The sequence below is a fragment of the Mizuhopecten yessoensis genome, unplaced genomic scaffold (assembly GCF_002113885.1).
Source record: "Mizuhopecten yessoensis strain PY_sf001 unplaced genomic scaffold, ASM211388v2 scaffold10489, whole genome shotgun sequence".
Classification (NCBI taxonomy): Eukaryota; Metazoa; Mollusca; class Bivalvia; order Pectinida; family Pectinidae; genus Mizuhopecten; species Mizuhopecten yessoensis.
In genome coordinates this window covers 363,048-389,638 of record NW_018408572.1, presented here as the reverse complement: position 1 = coordinate 389,638, position 26,591 = coordinate 363,048, and the positions used below count along the sequence as shown (strand labels likewise).

Here is a 26,591-nt window from a genome sequence, read left to right as displayed (position 1 = left end):
GACCATCGACTCCTTGGACAAAAAACTTGTAAAAGCGACAGGGAAACTTGTGCCAATAATAAAATGCACAAACGAATCTATACATAATTTTGACAAATAACATGGCAATTTAACATGTATTTATTGACTTAATCTATTTCTAAATTGACCGTTTTCTTTTTTCCAAACCACAAGTTACTTCAATTTCACCAATACATAATAACTTCTGTCAATTACCATATAATTTTTTTCGATGCAATTACCTTATATTTTTTTCCCCTGGGTCTTGGTTGAAACTTTGATTTTTAAGAGAATTTCAGTCAGTCAAGATCAAATTTAATGTCAAGACAAGATTGGTCGTCCCCTTTTGCTGAAAAGCCCTGAACAGTTTCTGATCGGAGAACTTTCTCGTGAAATAGTTCCTGGTATAATTACTTTGATAGCGACATTTGGAATCGGTAGGATTATTTGGAGACTGGACAATGAAAATGTAAATATCTGATCTTGAAAAAGCAGTAAAACAGAGATGAACATGAAACTACAGGTACCTAATATAAGGTTACTAATTTATAAGTGACTGTTATTATCCGGAAGTCATTACCAGTGATTGGTGTGTATAAATATATTATTATCAAAAGCAGGTCTACTTTGCTAACCACCTGAAACTCTGCCAATTTACCACAAGTATCAAGTCTCTATACCCTCAACACCTGTGAACTTGTCTACAATTCAGTGTAGGCTCTGCCAATGTTACTAAAATGAAGCCATACCCTAAATATGTCTGTTTCAACATTTATAATAGTTTAGCCTCCAAGTGAAAGCCTTCATTCCAATTTCATCTTAACATCTGTCCTCTTTACAGTTTTGAGAGCTTTCTTTAAGTTTATGCTTCATACTAATTCTCTAAAATGCAAAACAATCATTCTAGAAATTTATATTCTTTTCCCCAATTACCTTAACCTAGAATTAAGCAAATTTCTGAAACTTCAATTTATAAGTTCTTACAGTTATAAGTGCATGGCTAATGAAAATGAAAAAGTGAAAAAAAGAATAAGTGCATTCCTTACGGATTGAACCACCGACAGACTCCCCCCCCCCCCCCCCCCTCGTNCCCCCTCCCCCTTAGTGATTAATCAGACACTAAAGGGAAATTCTGTCTTTTCACTAAATTGCACAATTTCTTTCATGCATGCTTAAGTCAATAGATGTGAAACTTCCATGAAGAGTTGATTTACTAAAGCAAATCTACCGTTTTGCTATAATTACAGGCCAGGCCTGTATACTTCGTCGCTCTGTTGATTACTTGGTGTACACAGGTGTCCAAGGAGTCAAATCAAGGAAATTAACCAAACCAAGAACCAATCAACAGATACACAAAACAGTCGGCAAGTTTCCAGGGATTTCTTGGTGAACCACCAATATCTGACAGACAGGAATACCAGTATGGTTTTCCCAGTATTATATGTCCAGGATACTTAATGACGAGGCCTGGGGTCTAGCTTACTCCCATAACATGAGAGGCCGCTGGTCGGCCTTTTTTCAATCGGATATGATTTTGCCGACTGCGACCTCTCATTTCCGAAGCACTAATTCTTTGATGCAGTTTCCGCCCGAAATCCGGGCGGAACAAAATCGGCTTGAAAAACTCACTTAAGTGGTTAACAGTTCATGACAACGATGTCTACTCACGGTTTATATAATATAGATCTCATATATATGTCACAGACACAAATATATAGTATATTACGGAATAGAACACTCAAAATACATGTCCATGTCGTTGTAGCACATCTCTGACCTACATTTAAAACATGGCTTCTGGATTAATACAAAATATCAGGGGGGATTTCAAACGGAACGAAATGATACGGAGTTTGTTTGTATTCCACTTGTGAAACATTACATGTAATCCATTTTTGTATTAACCGGAAAAATCATGGCAAATGCTGTCTGCTTCGCTTCGAATGAAGAAAAACTAATTATTTATGTCTTTGACACGCAATATTTCTCATATAATCATGGATTTATGGAAAGGAATATTTATTGGACCCTTTTGACCATTTAAATGTATGTAAACACGATATGCTCTTTCTTAATCCGAACTTTGAAAATGTGATCGTTAGCATCGAGAAAATCAGCTATGGGCAGTTAGAGGTTACGCGGCGCCTGTCAAAAGTTTTTCGCCGTGTAAAACCTCTAACATTGTTGGAGTAGGGTCTAGCTCAGTGAACAAGAGTACCGTGGGGCGGAACAATATACGCCTCTCGAATGCCATATAGTGTTATATACTTTCTTACATTGAAATTAGATCTGCATCGTCTAAGACTGGTTAGCTGACATGATATAAAAAATGTAGGAGAAAATCTCCGGACAAAAAATCAAATACTGAAATGAACAAGGGGCAATAACTTTTGCAACAATCGTCGAATCAAAATTCCTTTAAGGGAGACACAACTTCATATCATGATTATAATGTATACCAAGTTTCAAAGAGATCGATCGAAAAATGTAGGAGGAGATTGCCGGACAAACAAAAGTTTACGGTGGACGGACGGACAACGCCATACCATAATACTCCCGTCAAATTTGACGGGCGTATAAAAAGGATATTTCCTACTGAAACAACTTAACTACTTTATAGATATGCTTAAATATTCAGTATGTTTAAGTCATTGTGTTTTAGGCAGTAAGACTATAATTAGAGTGTAGACAGCCATATATCTATATACAGTTCACCTTCTAAACACCTGATGTGCTAATTAGATCAACTCTGGTCAGTTCTGTATAGAGGCCAATAAATAACCCAATCAAAACAGACCAATATAATATACAAAATCAGGAATAAATATTGATTGGTAAGATATATACGAAATCAGTAATAAATATTGATTGGTAAGATATATATACGAAATCAGGAATAAATATTGATCGGTAAGATGTGTTCTTGAATGCTTTAGGGAATCGTTCCAAATCACATTTTGTGGCATGTTGCGAGTGAATATATAATTTATGGAATGAAAATGTGATGACTTTTCCCGGTAATGGCTATTGATACGTGTTGTATGCCAGTAAAGCAGCGGGCTGTCAGGACATTTCTTCATGTAATGATTAATTTTCTTAATTGACATTAATTAAAAGTCCATTACAAATTAACACATCTCAATAGATGAAAAAGGAAACAATGTCTGATTCTATTTCTGGAGGTTTCAGCGACTCTAACAACGGCTGTGTTCGTTCACTAGAGGACTGTTTGTTTCTGTTCGTTGAACCAGTTTGTTTACTTTAATTTTTTTCTTTTTTCTTTTCAGAGATGAAGTCCCATGGATCCGCAAATGTTAATGTACACAGGCATATTAATGTAGAGGCCTGGAACATTTTTACCAAAGCTCGTCAGAAAGCAACGTCAAATCACTGTTTGCCCCGATTTCTCCGACAACTCTGGTTCAACTGGACCAGATGTTTAAAACGAAACATATGAAAGTGATCGAGGTGTTTCAGGTTATGTAGAGGGATTGTGCTGTTAGACATTTAAATTGACATAATTCTTACAGTTTGATGGAGTGAGTGACAATGTAATGGACATTTGTTTGTAAGGGATAGTTACATTATTGCCAAATATAAATTCTTGGGCTCATTGATGTTCACTAAAGCTGTCACACAGATCGAGGTCTCTGGGCTCCGAACTTTATCCTAAACTGTACACTGACCCAGGTGAAGGGCTAAAAAAAGCATAAAAAGGAATCTTTGGATCAAAGACATCAATCAGAACATTCTATTTCTGAAAGACCGGCATTCTCTAAAACCATTTCAAAAGGACAAAGTCTAATGGCTTAAAGACCTTAAACTGTCACGGAGCCCTCAATTAGTCCCAAGTGTTAGACTGAAAAGGGTATCCTTAGCTGTCAGAGACGCAATGCTTCAGTGATAGACATAACTGGCCTCCACCTAGGCCTTCAGTTAGGTCTAGGTATGGGGTATAACTGGCCTCCACCTAGGCCCTGATTTAGGTCTATGTATGTGGTATAAATGGCCTCCTCCAAGGCCTTGAGTTAGGTCTAGGTATGTGGTATAACTGGCCTCACCCTAGGCCTTTAGTTAGGTGTAGGTATGTGGTATAACTGGTCTCACCCTAGACCTTCAGTTAGGTGTAGGTATGTGGTAAAACTTGCCTCACCCTATGCCTTTAGTTTGGTCTAGGTATGTGGTATAACTGACCTCCACCTAGGCCTTTAGTTAGGTGTAGGTATGTGGTATAAATGGCCTCACCCTAGGCCTTTAGTTCGGTCTAGGTATGTGGTATAACTTGCCTCACCCTATGCCTTTAGTTTGGTCTAGGTATGTGGTATAACTGGCCTCACCCTAGGCCTTTAGTTCGGTCTAGGTATGTGGTATAACTGGCCTCTACCTAGGCCTGGAGTTAGGTCTAGATATAGTTTATAATTCAATGTCTTACCCAAGTCTTCTATCTCCATTTTCTCAGTTGAGTTCAGTAACTGTAACGAGAAAAGCACATATATAAACCACAATGCTGAAAATATGTGGAACATTTTAGCAACCGAATCTATTGAGTGGCTATAGATCTTATATACCAGGGTCTTTTTTCCACTGGTCTTTTTATTTTTAGAATAAGAACTTGGACAGTGATGTCACGAGTCAATACCATCCATGTTTCATGAAATTCTCGGCCACATTCCGAAGTTATGGACAGGACGAGTTAGCTTATATATATACTGCCATACAACATACTTTCATACATGACTATGCGAAATGTTTGAGAGTGAAATCATGTCTCAATCAGTGTATACTTGCTTTAAGCTATTGCAAAATAGCCCTGACCTTAGCATCTTGATATAAATCTCACATTGATTTGAATTTTATGGTGACAAACTGTGTATATATTTAGATAACCCTGAAGTGGTGAACAAGATTTCACCTTACCTACTGTACCTGGTCATTTACTTTCTGACTTACACCTACTGTATTCCTTCTAATTACTGCCCCTCCCCCTTATTAGTGCCCCTCCCCTTAATTAGTGTCCCTCCCCCTGATTACTGCCCCTCCCCTTTATTAGTGCCACTCCCCATAATTAGTGCCCTCCCCCTTATTAGTGTTTCCACCCCTAATTACAGCCCCTCCCCCTTATTAGTGTCCCTCCCCCTAATTAATGCCCATCCCCCTAATTAGTGCCCCTCCCCCTTATTAGTGTCCCTCCCCCTTATTAGTTTCCACCCCTTATTACTGCCCCTCCCCCTTATTAGTTTCCCTCCCCCTTATTACTGCCCCTCCCCCTTATTAGTGTCCCTCCCCCTAATTAGTGCTCTCCACCTTTTAAGGCACTTATTAAAATGATAAAAGTGCCCCATTCCCAACCTCTCTCCAACCTTGCTCGTTATCAAAATAAAGATCACTTCTACAATTCATATCGGACACTACAATTTTCCATGCGTTCGAAAAAATATGTTTTGAAATTCTCCCTAGGAACGTGTCTGACAGTTACGTCATCTTTATAGAAACAGACACGGCTTATGCTTAATGTTATCTTAATTAGTGACCCCCGCCAGCCAATTTCTCAAGCTCACTAGCTGCTAAATACAGTGAATATGGTCTAACCTTCTCAATCTTGCACTTTCTTACTCACATACAAATGTGTAATACTTTCAATGTGAAATTGACATATTTTGTTATTACTGCATTCTGTGATGCACTACAGCTGTCTTAATGTGACAAACCATGGAAACAATTTGACAACATGAACTTAATTTAGGGAAAGCATAAAAGTGTTTCTTGATGGAAGCTGAGGACGTCTTTTCTCTCAATTAGTACGGGAAATTACTGTCATCAGGAAATGTTTGAAAGCAAAACGTCATCAAACCCCAATTCTGCTCCCAAGTTCTGCATGCAATTACTATAAAATGTATTGTGTGCTTGCAATGTTACTGAATGAACTTTGTAAACACATCTCACAACTATGGCCTTCAGGGTGAATAAAGAAATAAACCTGATAGAAGTTAAGCTGACAGGACCTTACTTTACTTGGAAACTATCTATTTATTCGCATGACATTCAAAGTGGGTCAACTAAGGTAACTTCTCTACCAAGTTTGGTAGCCTATTGTCCTAGCAAGCCAATATCACTATTCTGGTCCTTATGGCTCATTTGAAGAAGTTTTTAATATATCTTACCCTTGTTACCTTCAAAGTGGTTCATTTTAAGTCATTCATACAATATGATAGCATACCTACCAAGTGACCCGATTTTGTCGGGTTACACCCAGGATTTTAGCCCTTCACCCACTTTTATAACTTCACCCGCCGGGTTACGATTTTGACCCGGAATCTTTTCGAATATTAGAAGTTACCGAAGTCACTCGGAATTCTTGACTTTTCCATCCTTCTTCACAAATCGGACGACCTATTTCCTGTTTCCGTTTCTCACCAACAGGTAAGTTGTGAGTTGTTTATATACGTACTAGAACTGTTTTACAAATGTTTATATAAAGAACATTGTTACTGAACTTGCCGACAAGTAATTAGTCAGGTGTTTTAATGAATAATGGAGTTGTTTTTGCAATTGTATTTACGTAGAATAGATTGTATTTTGAAAGTAACGTTATGCCTTCTTGAAGGAAGAAGTCGTTATCGGGACTTGCAGGTTCTACTACACGAAATGCTAAAAGAAAATATAATTGTGCACAAATCAAATGTCGTAGGAAAAGTAGTAAATATAGTGTATAAAGTCTCGCAAAAAAAACGCCTGTGAAAACACAGCATCATTATATTATTATGAATCAATTTTATAAGTTGTGTTCTTGACAAATCTTTTTATTTTTCAGCTTTGAATTCGGTATTGTGAATGAGGATCAGCTAGATCTGCTGGAAGAACAGTTCAATGAATGTAGGGTGTAATTTTTACATCATTAAAATATTTAAGTTATAATTTAATATCTATTTTTCTTATATTTGTTGCGAAAAAAGCCTTCGCGCACTATGACCCTCTTTTTTATTTTCAAAAGAGGGTCATCACCCTCTTTTAGTATAACCGGGGATGGCAGGCATGTGATAAGTCATTTATCCCAGCAAGCTAAGGAAAAATATTATTCTAGGCCTTTAAGACAGAAAATTCAGAAACAGTTCTGTAAGTTGAATAACCATTAACTTTCTTCTTACCTTGTGATGATCGGTTTTGTAGACAATGGCGTGGGTGTGGTCATTGTTGGACAATGAGGGGGGCCGCGTCAACGAAGGGGGCGCTGATTTAGGCTCGGAGGATGATGATGATGAAAATGACTTTAAGGGCGAGACTGGAAGAAACAAGTAAAAAATATCAGTTACCACATCAATACAATTATAATAATTATTCATAATTGGTATGTAATTTATCATTAATTAAAATTACAACTTAATTAAGCAACAGTCATAATTATCTCCCTTACTTCTACGGGTCATGTGGACTCTGTTGTTATCAGAAGTTCTTTGTTTCCCATTTTTACAGGTTCGTAAATGTTAATTCGAATTTATGATTTCTTTTTCTTAAATCTAAACACAGAAGAAAAAAAACATATAACGGGGAAACAAAACATCACTTTGAGAGATTAGCGACATTATTTTTTATAGTCCACCTACAGAGCTTACAGTACCACCCAAGAGACAGAATCACTCCAACCATTTTGAACATTCATCATTTCCCTCAATTTCAAGTCCAAAACACATCAACGCTTCCGTTTTGAGAATCTTCTAGACAAGCTAGAATAACAACTTCTCGCTTCCCCGAAATATTGTTGAAATAATTTGTTACCATCACGATATATGTACTTAACTTCTATATAATGACACAGGTAAGCAATTCTTCCTGTGGGTTCTGTAAAACTTTCCTTGTTTTCGCCAAGAAAGAAAGTAAACCCTTGTGTAATTTCAGTATTATAATCATTGCTCGTATAACTTGTATTAAATATGAGGGTTTTAATTTCAGACTTAAACGATTGTTGCGAGATATGTAAACAAGGATTTATAGCACAATATCGCTGAGGAGCCCTCAGTTGTTTATCTAAATGTGCCAACTTTCCCAGTAGTTTTGTTAAGTCATCATTTCATATGTCTTTGAACTCAATATCAGCAGCAGCAGCAACTCCGATACATGATATTTCCAAATTACTGCAAATGGTTCCGAAAGAACAACAAAATCCATTAAAATGTATTATTAGAGTATAAGCAGATCTTGGCTCACTCCGGCAGGATATAAAGGACATTTCCTGAACAGCAAATATTCTGTAAGTGTAGATTTCCTTCTGACTGTGTAATCTCGGTGTCAATGTTTTGCTTCATATTGTAGAACAAACAGTATCTGTATCCAGTATCTGTATCTATTATACTTAACTGCATGACAGTGAAATTCTAACACTTAATACGTTCTGTGCAAAATAAGCAGCTTTTAAATTACAACTGTGAGACAGAAACAAAATTAAGTAATCACCGCTAAGTCTGTAGGCTGAAGGAAGACAAAACTCTACAGTTGTGGTTTAATGACACAATCAGGTTAAAATTTGAACCCATGACATAATAATATCTATTTTTAAAACCGGTTAACAAAATAAAGCATGCCATTAGATTCAATATGGCTTCCGCTCTCTGATAATATTCACAAAAACACTAACTTTTACACACAAGTATAAAAAGAAATTGAACTAGAGTATTGTTAGGTGAATGACTAACAATACAACTGGTTCACTCTATATAAAGATCAAAACAATTAACATTAGTACTAGACTCAGAAGCTTGCTAGGTTCAGGCACAGATTGACAAGTAAAATTTCCTGCTTCACCATTGAGCAACCAAAATATTTTTTGAAAACAAATTGCTTCAATGCCTTGGCCTTATTGCTGATGTCTTGGCCTTATTGCTTCAATGTCTTGGCCTTATTGCTGATGTCTTGGCATTATTGCTTCAATGTCTTGGCCTTATTGCTGATGTCTTGGCCTTATTCCTGATGTCTTGGCATTATTGCTTCAATGTCTTGGCCTTATTACTGATGTCTTGGCCTCAATTGTCAGGGGCTTAGTGTTGAGTATCAGGTGTCTGTGAAGATGAAGAGAATTACTGATGCTGACTGAGCCTGGGATGTAAAGACGAAGAGATTTACTGATGCAGAGCCTGGGAGGTGATTAAGACTGATCTAGCTGGGTAGACCCTGCAGGTATGTGACCTGCCCATTAGGACACCTATACAGCAGACAAACCAGCTGCTAATGGGCACTTCATACCTGTTAACGACCTCACAACTGAAACCCTCCATTTGCTATACGACACACATAGCTACAATAATCTACTTATGACAGGATGCCTGTAAATTGACTCTCGTACATGGAAGATTGCTAACAAGTTACTAAATATTACCGTCTGCAAACAGGTTTAGTTTTTTTGTATTGGATTTATGCACCTGCAGTATAGTCTTTTCAAATGGCATAACAATAATAAACAGGAAACTATGCACTGATAATCTGAAAAACGTTCTCGTTGTTGATCCCCAAGACTAGACAGTTAGTGATCTGAAATGGTTTAGGAGGCCATTGTGTTTGGATACAGTCTATGGGCTGAAATGATTAAGGAACTAGTCCATGAGGAACAGAATCTTCTACTGTTGTGTTTGCATGACTACGATATGAGCTGAAATGATTTAGGAGGCCATACAGAGAAACAAAATATTTTACTGTTGTGTTTGATTACAGTCTATGGTCTGAAATGATCTAGGAGCTAGTCCATGAGAAACATAATCTTCTACTGTTGTGTTTGATTACACTCTATGGGCTGAAAGGATTTAAGAGAACATGAGAAACAGAATATTCTAGTGTGGTTTTGGACTATACACTATAGGGTTAATATGTTAGGTAGCCATGAGAAACATAATTGTCTATTGTAGTCCTGGACTATCTACTTGTGGGCTAAAAATGATTAAGAAGATCGTGAAAAAACCATAATCTTTTACTCTGGTTACTAAACACTGTAATTACGTAAGAAAAAAATTCATTGATAATTCATGTTAACAGAACTAAATTTGACTTTGAATTCTAACAACCAAAAATTGAAGTACTATCATCCAGGGACATAAATATCCTCTGCCTAAGTAAGTAATAGAATATGATACAGGTTACTGAAGCATTGGAAATGCAGTGGTGGTGTATATATTGCTTAAGTTCTGAAATTCAGTGTTCATAGCCAATTTTCTGACATCTTGAATGCATATACATATACAGTATATATATATATGTACATTTGGGCTGATACAAGCAAGCAACATCAGTAGTTTATAATATATTCCTTTAATCTTGACAGGTATTTATGTATTTCCAAATTAACAGCACCTCAGGCAAAGCCTGTTTTTATGTTTTTGCGGCTCAAATAATAGACTTGACATTTAGATCAAGCCTTATCTTAGGCACTTAAATTAACATCCCTTAATAATTTAGGTATATTACATATCTGAAGATCCTGAATCATGAAATGAAATATACTTTTGGAAATGTCATACTTAGAACATCTTTTTTTCATAGCAAATAAGGTTAAAAGATCAATGAAGTTAATTTTCTTCAATACAAATACAAACCACTGGATTATAGAAGAACACAATTGTGTGCCTTACTTTGAAGAATTTCTAATCAAACCAATTCCTCTGATGATGTTCTTAACAAGTTATAAAATAAATTAAGTTACACACTGAATATTTGTATGATTAGGGTTTGGTAAGGGTTGTGTTGTGTATAAACCAAGTTTCACATTAAAAATCTGTAAACTGCATTTGTAGCTTAACATTTGAATTTTAGATCCTAACATTTTTAGCAGACATTTACCTATAAATAAATATACAACTCATTTAATGATTCAAATGAGTTTTTCCCCTTCGTTATTTATTTAAGATACCTCGAATTCATTTACAGAAATGTCAGCCCAGTGTTGGACAATAAACCCACATGTATATAAATCCTAGTAATGTAGTACACGTGTACCGAAATCTCTTCCCAGGTCCCGGTATGTTTAATAGATCATCTATGTTTAATAGATCATCTATGTTTAATAAATCATCTATGTTTAATAGATCATCTATGTTTAATAAATCATCGTACAGGAAGCACAGGGAAACATAACTATTCACATGTCCTCAACGATATTCTGTAACAGGATGTACCCATATTTAACTTATTGAAAGAGAGGCTCGTGATTCAAACTGAATGAAGGCACTTGTCTTATACATACAATGGGTTCTTTTGTTTTTCATTTCCTTATGACCAATTCAAGGTAAATATATCTGTATTGTACCAGAGAGACACTCCAGGCACACATCTACATTACAGTAATTATCTCCCCTGAACACCTGTATCAATATTATGTGATCCTTTAAAACTGCATGAACATTATAAAACATATAAATCTATCATTTTGTTTTACATGTGTTAGCAGGTAATTAAGCCGAAGATACCATTTATAAAAGACATATTTCACATATTTGAGAACTCTTCTGAACAGGAGTTACATAATTATATATAGTAGCATTATCATCTTTGAGGTAAAACTTAACAATTGCCTCAACATCCAACTGAATAGTCAAAGCCTTGAATTAGTAATAAGATTTGAGAAGCCATGATGAAAATAAAACGAAAAAAAATTGATGTCAAGAAAATGAACACATTGTAACTTAATTCAGAATACGTACTAGTTGCAGACTAGAGGAATGGAATGCGTCTATTATTTTGTTATGATGGTCAGTCAAATATCAAATGTATTAAACAATGTCTTTTAATGAAACCATCTGTCAAACCAATCACAATAAATATTCTTCCCCCAAATCCAAAAGAAAATTCTTAAATTTTCATGATGAATTTTTCGAACCTCTAGATTTTGTCCAGACGTTTTAGATAAATACACATCAATTAATTGTACCACTTATAAAAAGAGATAATGAGACCTGCATTACACATCGTATACCTTAACCCACAAACCAGACATACTAATATTGATAGCGAGACTTTAAATAATACAGGTCAATATAAAACGAACAATTCCTGGCAATGACTTTATAGCTATTAAAATGGTTCTTACACAAAAATTTACAATAAAACGAGTTGAATAATCACAAAACAAATTTACTCTTTCATAATTTCAAATCCAAACCTTAAGAATTCCTGTCCTAGTGTTATGTAGTTTTCTGTATTAACACAGTAACCTCCCCTTAATATTGTTTTGTATGTGGCACAGTAGTTGACTATAACAACCTGAAGTCTAGTATATAAATCATAGCCCCACTGACTTCCTTTTTCTTCTTCTTCTGCTTTTTTAATTAGAACACTGTTGTTGATTATTTTTTTGTATATTTCATCTCTGTCATTTTTAATTAACCCCTGAAGACACATTTAAACCCTCCCAATTCAAAGGTTGGAATAGTTCATTATGAAATTTCAGGGGTGAAAAGTTAAAGTCCTGCAAGGTATTGTTTTCTGTTTAGAAATTATATATATCGGAACTATATGTGCCATGTTTGTAAAATCTGTTTCCAGTACATAGTTACTGGTTTTGACGTTCAAAGTTTTAAAAAAAGTTTTGAAACTTAATTCTTATTTAATAAATTAGTGTCTTTTTCTTTCAATTATTTTCCTCGTAAAACATATAATCTTCCCTGAAATTGTCAGATGATCTTGAAATGATAAAACCTTTACAACTATATTTATGTCTAGCATGATTTGAGAACTTTTACTGTGCCTGTAGTGTTCAGGGACACTGCAAGGTCACGGTCAGTCACATGTAATACATCATAACAAGTCTCTCTATAGTAGAACTGTAACAACTGACCCAGAAATAAACCAATCAAACCGGAGAAAATCTCATTTGTTAATGAATATTCAAGAAAAACGATTTAAATGCTGGTGTGTATTGTGACTTTGACATATCTATCAGTGGTGTGTATAGAGACACTGGAATCTAACAGCACTTTAAAGTTCTGTAAACAAACAGCACAGGAAAACGCCTGGCCACCAACTTCTTCCTCACAATGAACTTCCTTTCATGAATAATTTATGAATGTATTAACCCTTATATAACCCCACCAGCTCTCAGCTCACTAGGATCTGCTAAGGGGGTTGCCTTGTTTTTTTCTCTTCTTCCCAGTAGAAACATATGTTATATAAATCACCTGCCTCTGGTTTCACAAACAATCTGGAAATAAAGCTGTTATGGTTTCTATTTCAATTTCTGTTTCAATTTCAAAGCAATGCATTGAGGATCTTCATGTTCTCACAACAGCAAGGTAAGGTGACAGAAACAGGGATTCACAAACTTTTGTAGGAATTTACCTGTGTATATTGAACAATAGCAGGTGAAAGCAATCTGTCAATAATGGTCACTCTTCAGAAACTGACAACCTTTATAAAGTGACCAACTCCTTACAGGGAACATATTGTCAATCGCTGTAATTTCTGTATAGACCTGCATATACTGAAAACCTCCGTAAAATGACAACCCTTTAACTTAGAATGTCAATTTATATCTGCTAGCTTCATAAATATTTTACACTTACAATATATTTTAAACATCTACCTTGTAAAAGGACCTATTTCATACTTACAAAAATATATTTTAAACAACAAAATTGTAATAGAGGCCACTTATGATCACTTGATGAAGGAGCTATACTAGAATCCCTAGCTATATTATACACACACAACAATAATTTGGCAACAGAAATACAAATGTATATTCAACAATGACTAGTTGTGTCAGACTGTTAAAACTGATTGCCTGTCCTGAAATGCCTCCAGAGCTATGACTGGATCACTCTGAATTGTATAAAACACATATAACATCAACAACCCCAGCTTTAAATCCGTGACACAGATTCAGAACGACAGATGCTCATTGTTAAACCACTCCCGTATAAGTACATACGATACTTCAGGCATCATACAATATAAATTCAGGAGTCTGCAGATGGATCAAAAGATGTAAAGCTAATCATAAGTTGAAAAGTATTTTCAAATAAGTGTAGAGTAAAATCAAACTTTGTAAAAAGACCTGTTTTATATCATAGAGAAACAGTAAAATGGAATGTTTATTGACAAGGCATGGATCCCTGTAAAGCAGGTCTTACACATGTAACCATCACTTTGTGTCGTGATGGTAGGGTTAGCTAGCGGAGAAATACCGCAGATATGTAGGCCGTGTTCAACGCTCACTTCCTGTCAATGACATGCGGCCAACATCTTCTGCAGCATGACTTCCTGTAAAGTTAAAACCCTTCATAAACAAGGTCACATGCTTGTCGTTCTTATGCTTGAAAACCCCTCAAGCTTTTTATTTGGGAAGCTGCATGGTATAATCTAAAACTGTCTGAAATGAACCTAAATTTGCCATTATTAAAGCTTTTTTATATGTAAAATAAACTGCTTTCAGCAAAAAGCAAGATGCAGGAAACTATGGATCTAAAAGGTCAAAACTATATTAAAATAAATTGGAGTCTTCCTCCAAAAGAGAAAGATATTGGATGATATACATTCTAAACCATGTAACTGCAGAATGCCTAATCTATAAAGTTCTTTATTTATACATATAAAACTAGAAAATGTCTGTAAGATATGGCTGCCCCCACTCCCATCAAAACGACCTTTGTATCAAGTTTGATCAAAATCTGTTGCTGGAATGTCATTGAATTGGTTCACAAATTTCAAGAAAAAGTAACAGCGACCTTGACCTTGACCTGGGGACCCTGAAACACAAACTCGTTGGATGTATTCTAATACAGAAGGTCAAGTATAATTTGATTGGTAAAATTTAGCAAGATTAGATTGGTAAGTTTTAACAGGATTTGATTGGTGGATTTAGCAGGATTAGATTGGTAAGTTTTAACAGTATTTGATTGGTGGGATTTAACAGGATTTGATTGGGAGATTTAACAGGATTTGATTGGTGAGATTTAGCAGTTTGATTGGTGGGATTTGACAGGATTTGATTGGTGAGATTTAGCAGTTTGATTGGTAGGATTTTACAAGATATGATTGGTGAGATTTAACAGGATGGATTTGATTGGTGAGATTTAACAGGATTTGATTGGTGAGATTTAGCAGTTTTATTGGTTTGATTTAACAGGATTTGATTGGTGAGATTTAACGGGGTTTGATTTAACAGCAGAGCTTGAGTGGTGTGATTTAGCCAGTGTAGCATTTTCCGGAAAATCAATGGCTTCTCTACAGGAACTTGATTATATGATGGTCAAGCACACAAGTTTGCCTGTTTGCTGGATAAACTCTGTGTCATACTATAACATAATGTAATCAAGTCTAAGTTTCTGTTTTCTTGCAATATTTTATCCATGCCAGCAGATCCTCATTAATTGAACCTATCTATGAATTGTCACATGATAGAGAAATATCTACTGTTACAATCCTATTATTTCTGTTTCTACACAGAAAACCTAGTGTTAGACTGGATGTAGTAAGATCCCGTTGTTGTTTAGAACACCTGCAGAACACATTAAAACAGCTATGTACAAACTCCGAGCTTCTATGTACAAGCTAGTCTTCTTTCAACATTCTGTATGAATTCAATTTGAAATTGTTATTGCAAGTTTTTCTCTTAAACCATTGTCAAAGTTGAGATGAAAATCTCTCTCCTGAAATATTATCAGACATCAAATTGCCGTGTCCTCAATCAATGGTAGGAACAACATGGCCTTGTAATACAAATGTACTCATAAACTGATTTGAACAGGTACAGATTTATGGGAGGTAAAAATCTGTGATCATGCCAATGTGTAATCTTTATCAATGTTTATTTAATAGTTTATTTGGAATGGTGGGCAGTTTGTTTATGATAAGTATCCGGAATAACAAAATGATTTCACGAGAATTTCGCAATAACTTTTGCTTTTCCCCTACCTTGGGGAAACTTTCTCCCGTTTAAGAGGAACATTCTAGAAGGGAAAGTTGTCTACTGTCTACTAATGTTGTTTTGCTGTGGTCTCACATTCCTGTATGAGATTTGTTGTGTTTACAACTGAAGAAGGACAATAAAAATACGTCACACGATTTTAGGTGCGATGTAAAGGTGACAGCATTTTGATTGAATTGTTTACCTACTAAAGTTAATAAACAGGATATGCATCTTATGTATGGTAATATTGTTGAAGAGGAATTTAGATAATGTTTTGAAATATACAGACAAACCTGTATGAAGGGAAAATCCTCAGGAAGTCCTTAATTGGTCTCTCAGCACAGGTGGTCACTAATTAAGGTTCAGTTTAAAATGATATCACTACAAAGGGGAACATTGAAATGTGTTTCTTAACACAGGTGGTCTCTTACTACAGGTTCAGTTCGCAATAAAACCATTACAACAGGAATCATTAAAATTTATTTCTTGACAAGACAGTCTCTTGATAAAGGTTCAGTTCACAATGAAATCACTACAATGGGGAACATTAAAATTGGTCCCTAAACATGTACAGATGGTTATATGAGCAGGTTTAACTGTATATTAATTAATTCACTGATGTTATATAATGATACATCATTTAAAACATTGATTAATACATGTGGTCATCAAACATCATTTTAGACAAATATTTTACCACAAAAGTAACACATGATGTTCATATCCTACATATGGTCACTTGGCATAAGTTTGGACATAGCATAACATTTAACACAAGGTCATTTCATAGAGGTGGTCACTTCAGACAGATGCCAATTTACACAATGTCATTTTAGACAGTGGACATCACTTCTTTAACAGTGCTTCAGTCACATCATACAGATGACCGATGGTCAGGCGACATGATAAAATTAGAGGAGATAAGCTTGATATCATTTTAAACAGATGGTCATAACGCTCAATGAACAGGTGCTTCAGGCCAAACAAAAATTGTTTTCTTTTTCCAGACCTAGTTTTTCATTGTTTACTCCAGTCTACTTTTGCAATATTTAAACAAGCATTGTTTTATTCAGAAATATAATTTTGCGAAACCTTTGTTAAAACATTTTGCAGAATAACAAGTTTGCCTAACGTACCAATCCTGATTTTTTTTAGAGGCAGAATTGTAAACATAGCAATACTATTCGGCATAAATATGTGCATCAGTATATATACAGGTATAAAGATATCTTATCAGCACCAACAACAGATTTATAACACATTGTGTGAACACAAGGCATATACCATCAATTAAATCCACTGTTTCACAACAGACTTTTAACTGATTTCTACAGAAAATGAATTCAATAAAATGTCAGTCATTACTGCTAGGGTAGAGGGATCACGCTTTCTGCTGTGACCTTGACCTTGAAACTCAGGAAAATGTTGATGTGTTGGTATAAATGTGATCAATCATTATCAGGATGTAATTAATCAACCATCAACTCACATCATACACATCTACAGATTCACCAAACGTGTGTCTGAATTAACATCATGTGCTAGGAATGCTTCCATGTTTCTACTGCAAATATGTTATCACAGTAAATATGTCTTCATTTCGATTAATTTCAAATCTGCTGATCTTGAAAGTCATACAGAGATAATTTGACCTTGAAACTGATAGAAGCCAATACACAAACATTGATGCCAGTAACTATCTAAAGCTGATCAAACTTAAACACTTACAAAATGTACACATAATAACAGATGTTTTATTAAATCCTAGGTCCTTCTTCATTACCAATTAAACTAAATGACAAAATCAGTAAAATCTGTTTCCTCTCTGACCAAGTTCTTTGACCTGAACTGACCTAGTGTGTGCACTTTTACATCAAAAAGTGGGTTGATTACTTAATAGTTAATTAGGTAAAATTTGGCAGCCAAGATAACAATTCCTTACGGCATGCCAACCATTTCTTAACATAAACAATTGATCAAGTTGGTTGTGAGGTCCACCATATACACCCGGTGCTGGAGAGCTCAGCAGGTCCGACTCCGGATGTCTGTGGCGACAACCCGTGGTGTCTGATCTTGAAACAAGGTCTTCAGAAGTCGATGTATACTGTTTAACTCGGGTGAAATTATGTACCTGATGTTTTTGTGTAAAACCCAGGAAATATGTAAACAGAATGTTTCATCAAAGCCATTTAGAGCTTGGTTTTGTTATAATGTCTTATGGTTCGGCAACTGCTCTGAAACAGTCAGTAAACAAAGTCTTTTTTTGCCGAGTTTCAATGTATATTTTGTATTGTACATGTTGGTACACAGAACACATGTACAGGTAGGGGATCTGTTTACTGTCTACATCCGGGAAGTAGGGAAGTTTACCTGCATCAACACAAACAGCAACTGTTCACCATAGAATGTATAGTAACACAAGTCTGAACCCAAAACTTCCAATTTGTAAAAAAAAAAAAACATCCTTTCCAAATCAAAATTTGAATAATAAATAAAACCAGGCATAAAAACACAAGGGCCTTGAGGAGAACTTAATATTAGCTAGATCACGCCTATAGCCTTTCATCAACGATGCACTGACAAATGTAGAAAACCCAGGGCCTTGAGGAGAACTTAATATTAGATCACACCTACAGCCTTTCATAAACGATGCACTGACAAATGTTGAAAGCCTATGAACAGGATTTCATGATACCTGAGCCTTGACAAAAGCCACATCACTGATAAGGACGATGTTTCTCACCTGTCAAATCTTAACAAAACAGGTATCGACAATGAAATCTTAGATCTATTGCCGAGTCTCAACTCTCACATCTTATTTTATATATATCTACCTTCTTATTTCACAGACGTTTTCCTGGATGTCATTTTTATAATCCAGATCCATATATTACATTCAGTAGAACACCAAAGCCCAACAATCATTAATCAGATGAGAAATGACATTTTAATCTAATTTTTTCTTCTAAATTTAAGGTCTAATCTAATCTTTGGGACTTTAAAAAAAATCAATTAATTTTGTTTTTGAACCTCAGCATAATATACAAATAGCAGCTAAAGCTATTAATGTAGGTCACCGAACTTGCTCATATTCAAGGTAATTGATTTCTAATGCTTTTGCTCAACAGATTTCATCACCAAACAGAATTACAAACATCGATCTATAATCTTTGGGGAGATATGAGAACCATTCCCGATAGAATTCAGATAAAATTTCATCAACACAACTTGCAACAATGTATCTTTACCTGTGTTCAATATTGTCCACAAAAATCAATTTGTCGGTAATTGAAACTAGCTTTTCCAATTAACATAACACACAAGTATAATGTTCTGTCAACACCAAAAACCTCTCATCATACAATATAACACCCTATTCACTTATGTAAGAAAGTCACTTGTATTGTCAGCAGAAAGCAAACATCAATCCTGTTTCTATACACAGCATCCATTTTGCAATTAACACAAATATTGATATTTTGCCATTAACCATTAGGATGCATATCTTTAATGGTCATTTTTTTCCTTCAATTTTCATCTCTAATGGACATTTCATAGATGAACCATTGTAAACCCTTGCTAAAGTCAGCAATGAGCCGAGTCTTTTTTATCCCTAAGCTGGCTAATACGACCTTGAGAAGATTTGTTTACATATCAATGTTCAGATAGATCCCTGCAGAAAATTTAGGTCACTTTGATTTTAAATTGTGTACAAATCTCACAACGATCTTAAATTGTGTTAAAGTCTTTTAAAATATTTCCTATTCAGGATATTTAAATGCATATGCATAGAAATTATAGCTAGCCTCCTTATCTGAGGAAGATAGCATGCATGCTTACTAAGTAAGCTCCAGTTATATGGATTTTTTCTCGAGCTGTCCAGCATTATAAATATCATCATAGGCTATCTTGGTCAGTGCCGGACTTTATAAGTCGGTCAGTGCAGTATAATTTATACAGTTATAGGTAGGTATAAGTATTGATTTCACTGCTACGCTGCATCAGTGTATCAGCGAGCACCCAGTGTTGTTGTTTGCACCCAGTAACAAAGTCATGCTTGACCTATTTACTGCAGGGAAACCATGCCGCTACCAGAAAATCATAAACAAATGAACAACCCACCTCATTTAACGTGCATGACATCGAAATAAAACCATTCTACTCACTTATCCTCAGTCTAAGACTCAGCTTCCTTTTCTTGCTCATGATGTCAAAATTCCAAACTTCTGGGAAAATGTCCAAAAGACTGAATACAAGTGTCCCAATGAAACTGGCAAGAAATCCAGGGACTTCCCGAGATCAGGTCAAATTTACGTCCAAATCCTTCAAGCACTGATGTCTCGCTGATCTCCCTATGTAAAGCATCAAGCCAAACAGTGGAATTGCAGCCCCAATTAATTTGCAGCCGATGAGATTTTAATCTCCAGTGTCCTTTTGCAGTTTACCTTGAGGAGAAGCTAGCTACCTTCAGCAGATGGGCTAAGCCTATAGCCATGTGTGTATCAATACACAAGAGTGTGTGTACATACAGCTCCATACAACCCTGGTGTGTAGTGCTGACGAATCCCATTGGCTGGCAGATTTTAATCAGATGACCTTTCTCCCCAGCAGAGCTAAAACATCTACGTTTTTTCTGTGTCAATACTGTTGCTCCTAAACAACAAATACACAAATGCACCTATTTGCAGAGTAACTTGAACTGGGTGTGAAGTAGATCTGCATGATCATGCGACACAGTGAAATAATCCTACATGTAAACATTGACTTTGCTAAAAGAGTATACATGTAGGCACATATGTACAGTGTTTAGTATAATAGCATACCTGTCTACACCAACATCTATTATCACTATTTCTGAAGTAATAATAAATGTTGTTTTTTTAGACAGATGGACTAATGGAAAAAGCAAACACTTAATGCCCCTTCCACTAATGTGAATATAAATGGATTTAGACCTCAACAAGATTTTTTTTAACATTTAATGACAAGTTCGCCCTCATTAAGGAGAAAATGGGGGTGTATACAAATTAGAAACACCAGATTTTTATGCATTATGTTTCAAATTAATGCTAATATTTTTTAAGTAAGATATTAATTTTAACCTGTATTTTAAAAATCATAAGGAAATGTATCACCACATTAACTAAAAAAACAATATCAGATAATTGTATAGTATGTACGTATATACATGTACATGGAATTTAAATATCGACATACTTCTATTGTAGTACTGTCTGGGCATAAATCTATTTTTAGATAACACCAATATTGACACTTCTATTCTAGGTATGGGACTTCTAAGGCTGCCTGACAAAAACCTAATGCACATTTACTCTTAGTCACAGTATATAAAGCAGTTTTATTTTTTTATTTGTTATGTCAATCAAATCTATGTGTCCACAAAGAAAGCCAAAGGGTTGATTATTAGAATGGACAGCTTAGGCACTTTGCTCCTACTTGAGGAAATGTTAGGAGACAGTAGGGTCCTCAGCAGATAACATTGACCCCTAGTGACGTAACACGCACGAAAGTGATAGTTCTAAGCATCAGGTGGGTGATTCTGTTTCATAATCTTCATGTGGTCATCCAATCAGTATTCAAGGACTCTATCATGTGATGTATTTATAGATTAGCCTTTTCGGTTCTAAATCATTTATACAAATAAGTATGCGTGCAAATTTATTCATAAAACACATCATAAAACATTCATGCTGATATTAAATCGTAATATCTTACATATTTCCCCCCGGCTTTGATATTTAAACCAATTGAATGCGAGATGGAAACTGTGTTAGTGAGTTAGCTACATGTACGAGTCGGGCAGCATGACTGTCGTTTCACAAATCTATAATCCCGCTGGTCATACCCATATGACACACTGTCGTGTATAGACATATATTTACCTACATTTTAAGATGTGTAACAAATGGCACAAATATCAGCAGCCTGACTGAGACATCAACACAGCTGTGTACTATGTGGCAAGCAATAGCCATATCATGGTTTAGGGCAAAATATCCAGGAATTCTCAAAAATAAATGTCACTGAAATAACTCATTTCTTTTCCAGAAATTGGTAAGAAACTACGTGACTGTTAACAAAAAAGTCAATCCATTTCTAACTACTTGACACTTCACTGTCATTAACTTATTGTCATCACTATGTTAAAATTGTGGTGAGAAAATTGTTTTTGTTTTTAAGATAATATTTGCCGAGTGATACATCCTGTTGTGGTCACAGTGGAATACATCAGTAATATTAATTACATGTATCAAGTTTTTCTGTCAACAACTTCTGAAAACACTGATTTGATGAACTACAAACCACAGTGGTGAAAACATTGCTAGATTACGACTGCATAACCAGTACAGTACCATTCGCCTCGGCCAGACCAGCGGACATCTTATACTGATAGACATTTAGCATTCAATTTTTACTTCTCCGATTCTTCTACCAGGACAGAGGAGATTTATAGTCGGGAAAGGTAACTTAATCAAATATTCTCCGTTGATAGGAAATCTATAGTCCGAGTTACTGATCATGATTACAGCAAACTGTGTGTGGTCAATATTTGCATAAATAGTTTATTAATTGTATTTAGAGTGAAATAGAATTTATAATCATCCTTGATGTGTTTTCTTAATTACAGTTTTAGGTAGCAGCTAGAAAATCAATCTGTCAGTTTGCATAAACTCACAAATAGGTTGACCTAGTTTCAGAAAACATGGCGGTCATGCATTCACAGTGATAATCGAAATATTTAACCTCTTTTCTAAACAATGGTACACCACCCGATACTGTAAGCCAGTTTTTTTTTATTTTATTACTGTTTAAAAAACTTTATATGCATAAACTGCTATACATAAAATTGTATCAACAAATAAACCTGAGATTTAATTGTCTCCTATTGGTTAGTGAGGTGATGTATCTGTGTTATATGTTTATAAACAAAGACCACTATATATAACACACATGTAGTTTTGTAGGTATTTTGCTGAAGTTGGCACTTTTCATTACAATATGTCAAGAGTGTAGATGAATCAGATCTGGGTTTACAAGCACTTTATAGAATCAATAACCAGGACTGCCAGAAGGTGTGCTATATATATATACATGTAAAACTCTTCAAGCTGAATGAAATTTTCAAGATAAATCATGCAGAGAGAAACATCGTCATGCAGCCTTGGGGTGAACTGGACTGATTTCTACTGGATACATTTAACATGTATCCACTTAGTACAGAAATGATGTTACAAAAATATATCGGTCGGATGGATATAGGTACATTTCCAAGTCAAAATATTTATCCATTATCAACCTGGTATATCTATTTATATACATAATACAAGTATGTCATGTCATCATCCATTACACGCCTTCCTAAGACGATATTATTATATCCTTATTTGGCCGAGCCCCCGTTTGCGACTTATAAATGGACGCCCTTGATAATGGTAGGTTAATCACATCATCTCGTATATATATTTATAGAAAAGCTACCATAATACAGGACATCACAGCCTCACACCCAGTTAGATCTAAGGGGGTTTAGGGGAAATCAGAACTTGTAATACATCACTTATATAGCCTCTTCACATAACCCCCTCCTATCAATATACAGCCTCTTCACATAACCCCCTCCTATCAGTTTCTAGACTCCCTTTACCCCCTCCCCCCAAACCACCCATACTTCTATCATCTACTTTAAAAAACGCCTATAATGTCATTCTCAACCATCGGCCTACAATGAATGTCTACCATCAATTAACAGGCTGCTGTACTCATGCACATCTCTAAGACACCTCAGCTACTGACGATGGTCAGTAAAATCAATAGCCCTATCTACAATAGACCCACAACATAAATCAAGCTAGAAAAAAATGTATTGACCTCATTGAAGACTATTATTATTTCCACCACATGCAAATTAAATCAAACAGGAATTGTAGCATTGTGAAATTTTTAAATTTTACATTTTGTGAAGGTTAAAATCAGTTTGTCCTCCAGGAATCGTGTAAATTTATGAAGGCCCTGCTATTACTCATCACATACATAATATCCATGTAATACACTTATAAGGATGGAAATGTATGCCATATATAGGTAACTAGGACATTAGGTTACACAGTTAATTGGGAAAGTGCCAGGGATTTGAAGTAGTGAGGAAGGAAATGGATGGCTCTGTACTGTATATTTAATGAGTCAAGAACACAAACACAGGGTTTAGAAGCTTTACTGGCTATAGAAGTTATACACTGGGTAGACAGGACATAAATCAACATCTCAAGACACAGAAGAACAAAAGTATTTCTAAATGTTCAGATCTTTATCAAAAACTGCACTTAGAACATTTATATTTTACAATTTTCCATTTAGGGTCAACTGAGGACATGGTTGTAGGTCTGTAGGAGTTACTCCCCCTGTTTAAAATCAGCAACCCAGTTATAAGGGAAGCAACTCTGCCATGTCTGTTGAATCAATCTAGTAGTAAGGGGGAATAACTCTTTTGTTCCTCTAGATCTCAAACTGAACCATATCTTCCTCATTATGAATGAGTTAATCATGATTGTTGAGTGTGTTGATGCCAAATATTGAGTGTACCGATAAACTCATTCACCCCTGAAGACACATTTGAACTCTTCCAATTAAAAGGTTGGAACAGTCCATTATAAAATGTCAGGGGTGGAAGAAATGATGGTGCTGCATGGTTCAGTGGCAGCCTATTGAGGTGTGCTGCTGATATTACACACATTGTATGGATGATGACATTACATGCTGATGATGGCTATGATGAACAGGTAGTTTGAATGTTGAAGATTATGATGCTGAAGATAAGGATAATGATGAAGATGAGGACGATGAGGTAGTGATAATATATATAATAATAATATATATATACAGCTTTGCATTATCTTCTCAAACAATCTCTGCCATCCAAATAATGTGCCAACTCTTCAACATATGCAGGTTCCTGTAACTTGTAAATGTCTTGATATTCAAAATACCTGCAACATTAAACATAAATAGCTTTCCCAAAAAAACAGCCACCAAATGAAACCACCTGGAGGCTGAGCCGATACCTCTGTGCAAAACTACCACATCACATTTGACATTTAACATAACAGCAGTCCTGGCTGCAGTCCTCCCCCTACAAATGTACACAATTTATCAGGAGAACATGTTCTCTTACATGCATATTCTACTATGTAAACAGGCTGGGTTTGGCAACTCTCCCAAACCATCGGTATTTTTTAACAGTGGTTTTGGTACTTATCCAACTGTTTTATTAAAATTCTCCAGGAGTTTATTTTTAAATACAGGCAATGCCGGTTTTGATCTTTGTGTGTTGAAAGGTAACAGGTCCACCACAGTGCTATCTAACTTTCTCCCTACAAACTTCAAATCTCATCACTACAAATCACTGTAGTGATATTCCAAAAAAATTATTTGCCATGAAAATATTTCCAATCATTGAACACAAATATTCCCTAAAAAAAAAATCATACGAATTTCTAAATACGTTCAAGTTATTTTTTCATATCAACATCAGTAATACATGTAATAAACAGTTTTTAGAAAGAAATCACTCTAACATAGACCCTTAATTTATAATAGAAGGCCATCAGGCAAATCAGCCAGAATAACATTAGATACACATTACTAGTCCTGACCACAACACTAATTTTTTTCTTTTCTAAAATCTGTATATTGCATGATCATATTATTGAATATGACATTATAAAACCCCCAACTAGAATGTAAAACTATTCCTGAAAAATTTCTAGCTGTGTGAAATTGCACTCAACGATTGTCATACATTTATTTCCTGTACAGTACGTGTGTTAGCTTTCCTGTCGGGCGTTAATCAAGATAAACAGAGACTGAAGACATTCCAGGAAAGCGGTTATATAGTGATAGAATCATCGACAGATAACACATCGCTGTTCGATGTGACATTTCAAACTGTCAGGCCAAATGAAAAAAAAAAATGTTTTTCCGGTAATCCCACTTTATTTGAATTAACTCATTCACCTCCACATAATTAAACTGGGCTTTTTCGGGCTTGGTTTGTTTGTATTTTACGTCCTATTTCCAGCTATGGTCATTTAATGATGTGCCCGCCAGGTTTTGGTATTGGAGGAAAGCCTGAGTTTCGGGAGAAAAATCACTGACTTACAACCAGTACCTTGCGACTGCCCAATTAGGTCTTGAACCTGCAACCCAGTGGTGGAGGGCTTGTGTTAGCAGAATGTCTTAACCACTTGGCCACCGAGGCCCCGTTAAACTGGACTACCCTATAGTCTTTGATTTGGTAATTTTCAAATGTGGCTTTAGGGATGAATGGGTGAAACATAGTAATACTTGAATTCCAATAAATTGTAGGTACAATAGGTATACAAGTGATTCTGTTTAAAATAATAGCGTCTGAACAAATCCTCAGACCTTTCAATTTGTAATTGTTTCTGATATCTGCAATTGGTGAATACCAACATATCTTGCAACAAGGTTACCGCGAGCGGTATATAATACGCCCGTCACACATTGAATGAGCAGTTGTTTGTATGATTGAAATATATGAAGTATTTGTGAGTAATTGATATTAAAAGAGAAATCATTCAACATAACTGGTAGATCAATGAGTGCAATACAACATCATGGAACACATGCATCGCATTAATGAAACCAAGGGTAATAACTCCAGTAATTA

At 35.4% G+C, this 26,591-nt stretch overlaps 1 protein-coding gene across 9 annotated transcripts in view; it reads right to left on the bottom strand.

Annotated features, from left to right (window-relative positions):
• The window catches only part of LOC110460848 (5'-AMP-activated protein kinase subunit gamma-1-like), a 331,224-nt gene that overhangs the window by 23,606 nt on the left and 281,027 nt on the right, over positions 1-26,591 (bottom strand). For all 9 annotated transcript variants that reach the window (XM_021514034.1, XM_021514030.1, XM_021514031.1 and 6 more), the window contains 2 exons: positions 7,146-7,279; positions 4,433-4,472 (listed from right to left, as the gene is read on the bottom strand). In XM_021514034.1, the coding sequence (XP_021369709.1) occupies positions 4,433-4,472; positions 7,146-7,279 (174 nt within the window). The remainder of the gene's footprint in view (positions 1-4,432; positions 4,473-7,145; positions 7,280-26,591) is intronic.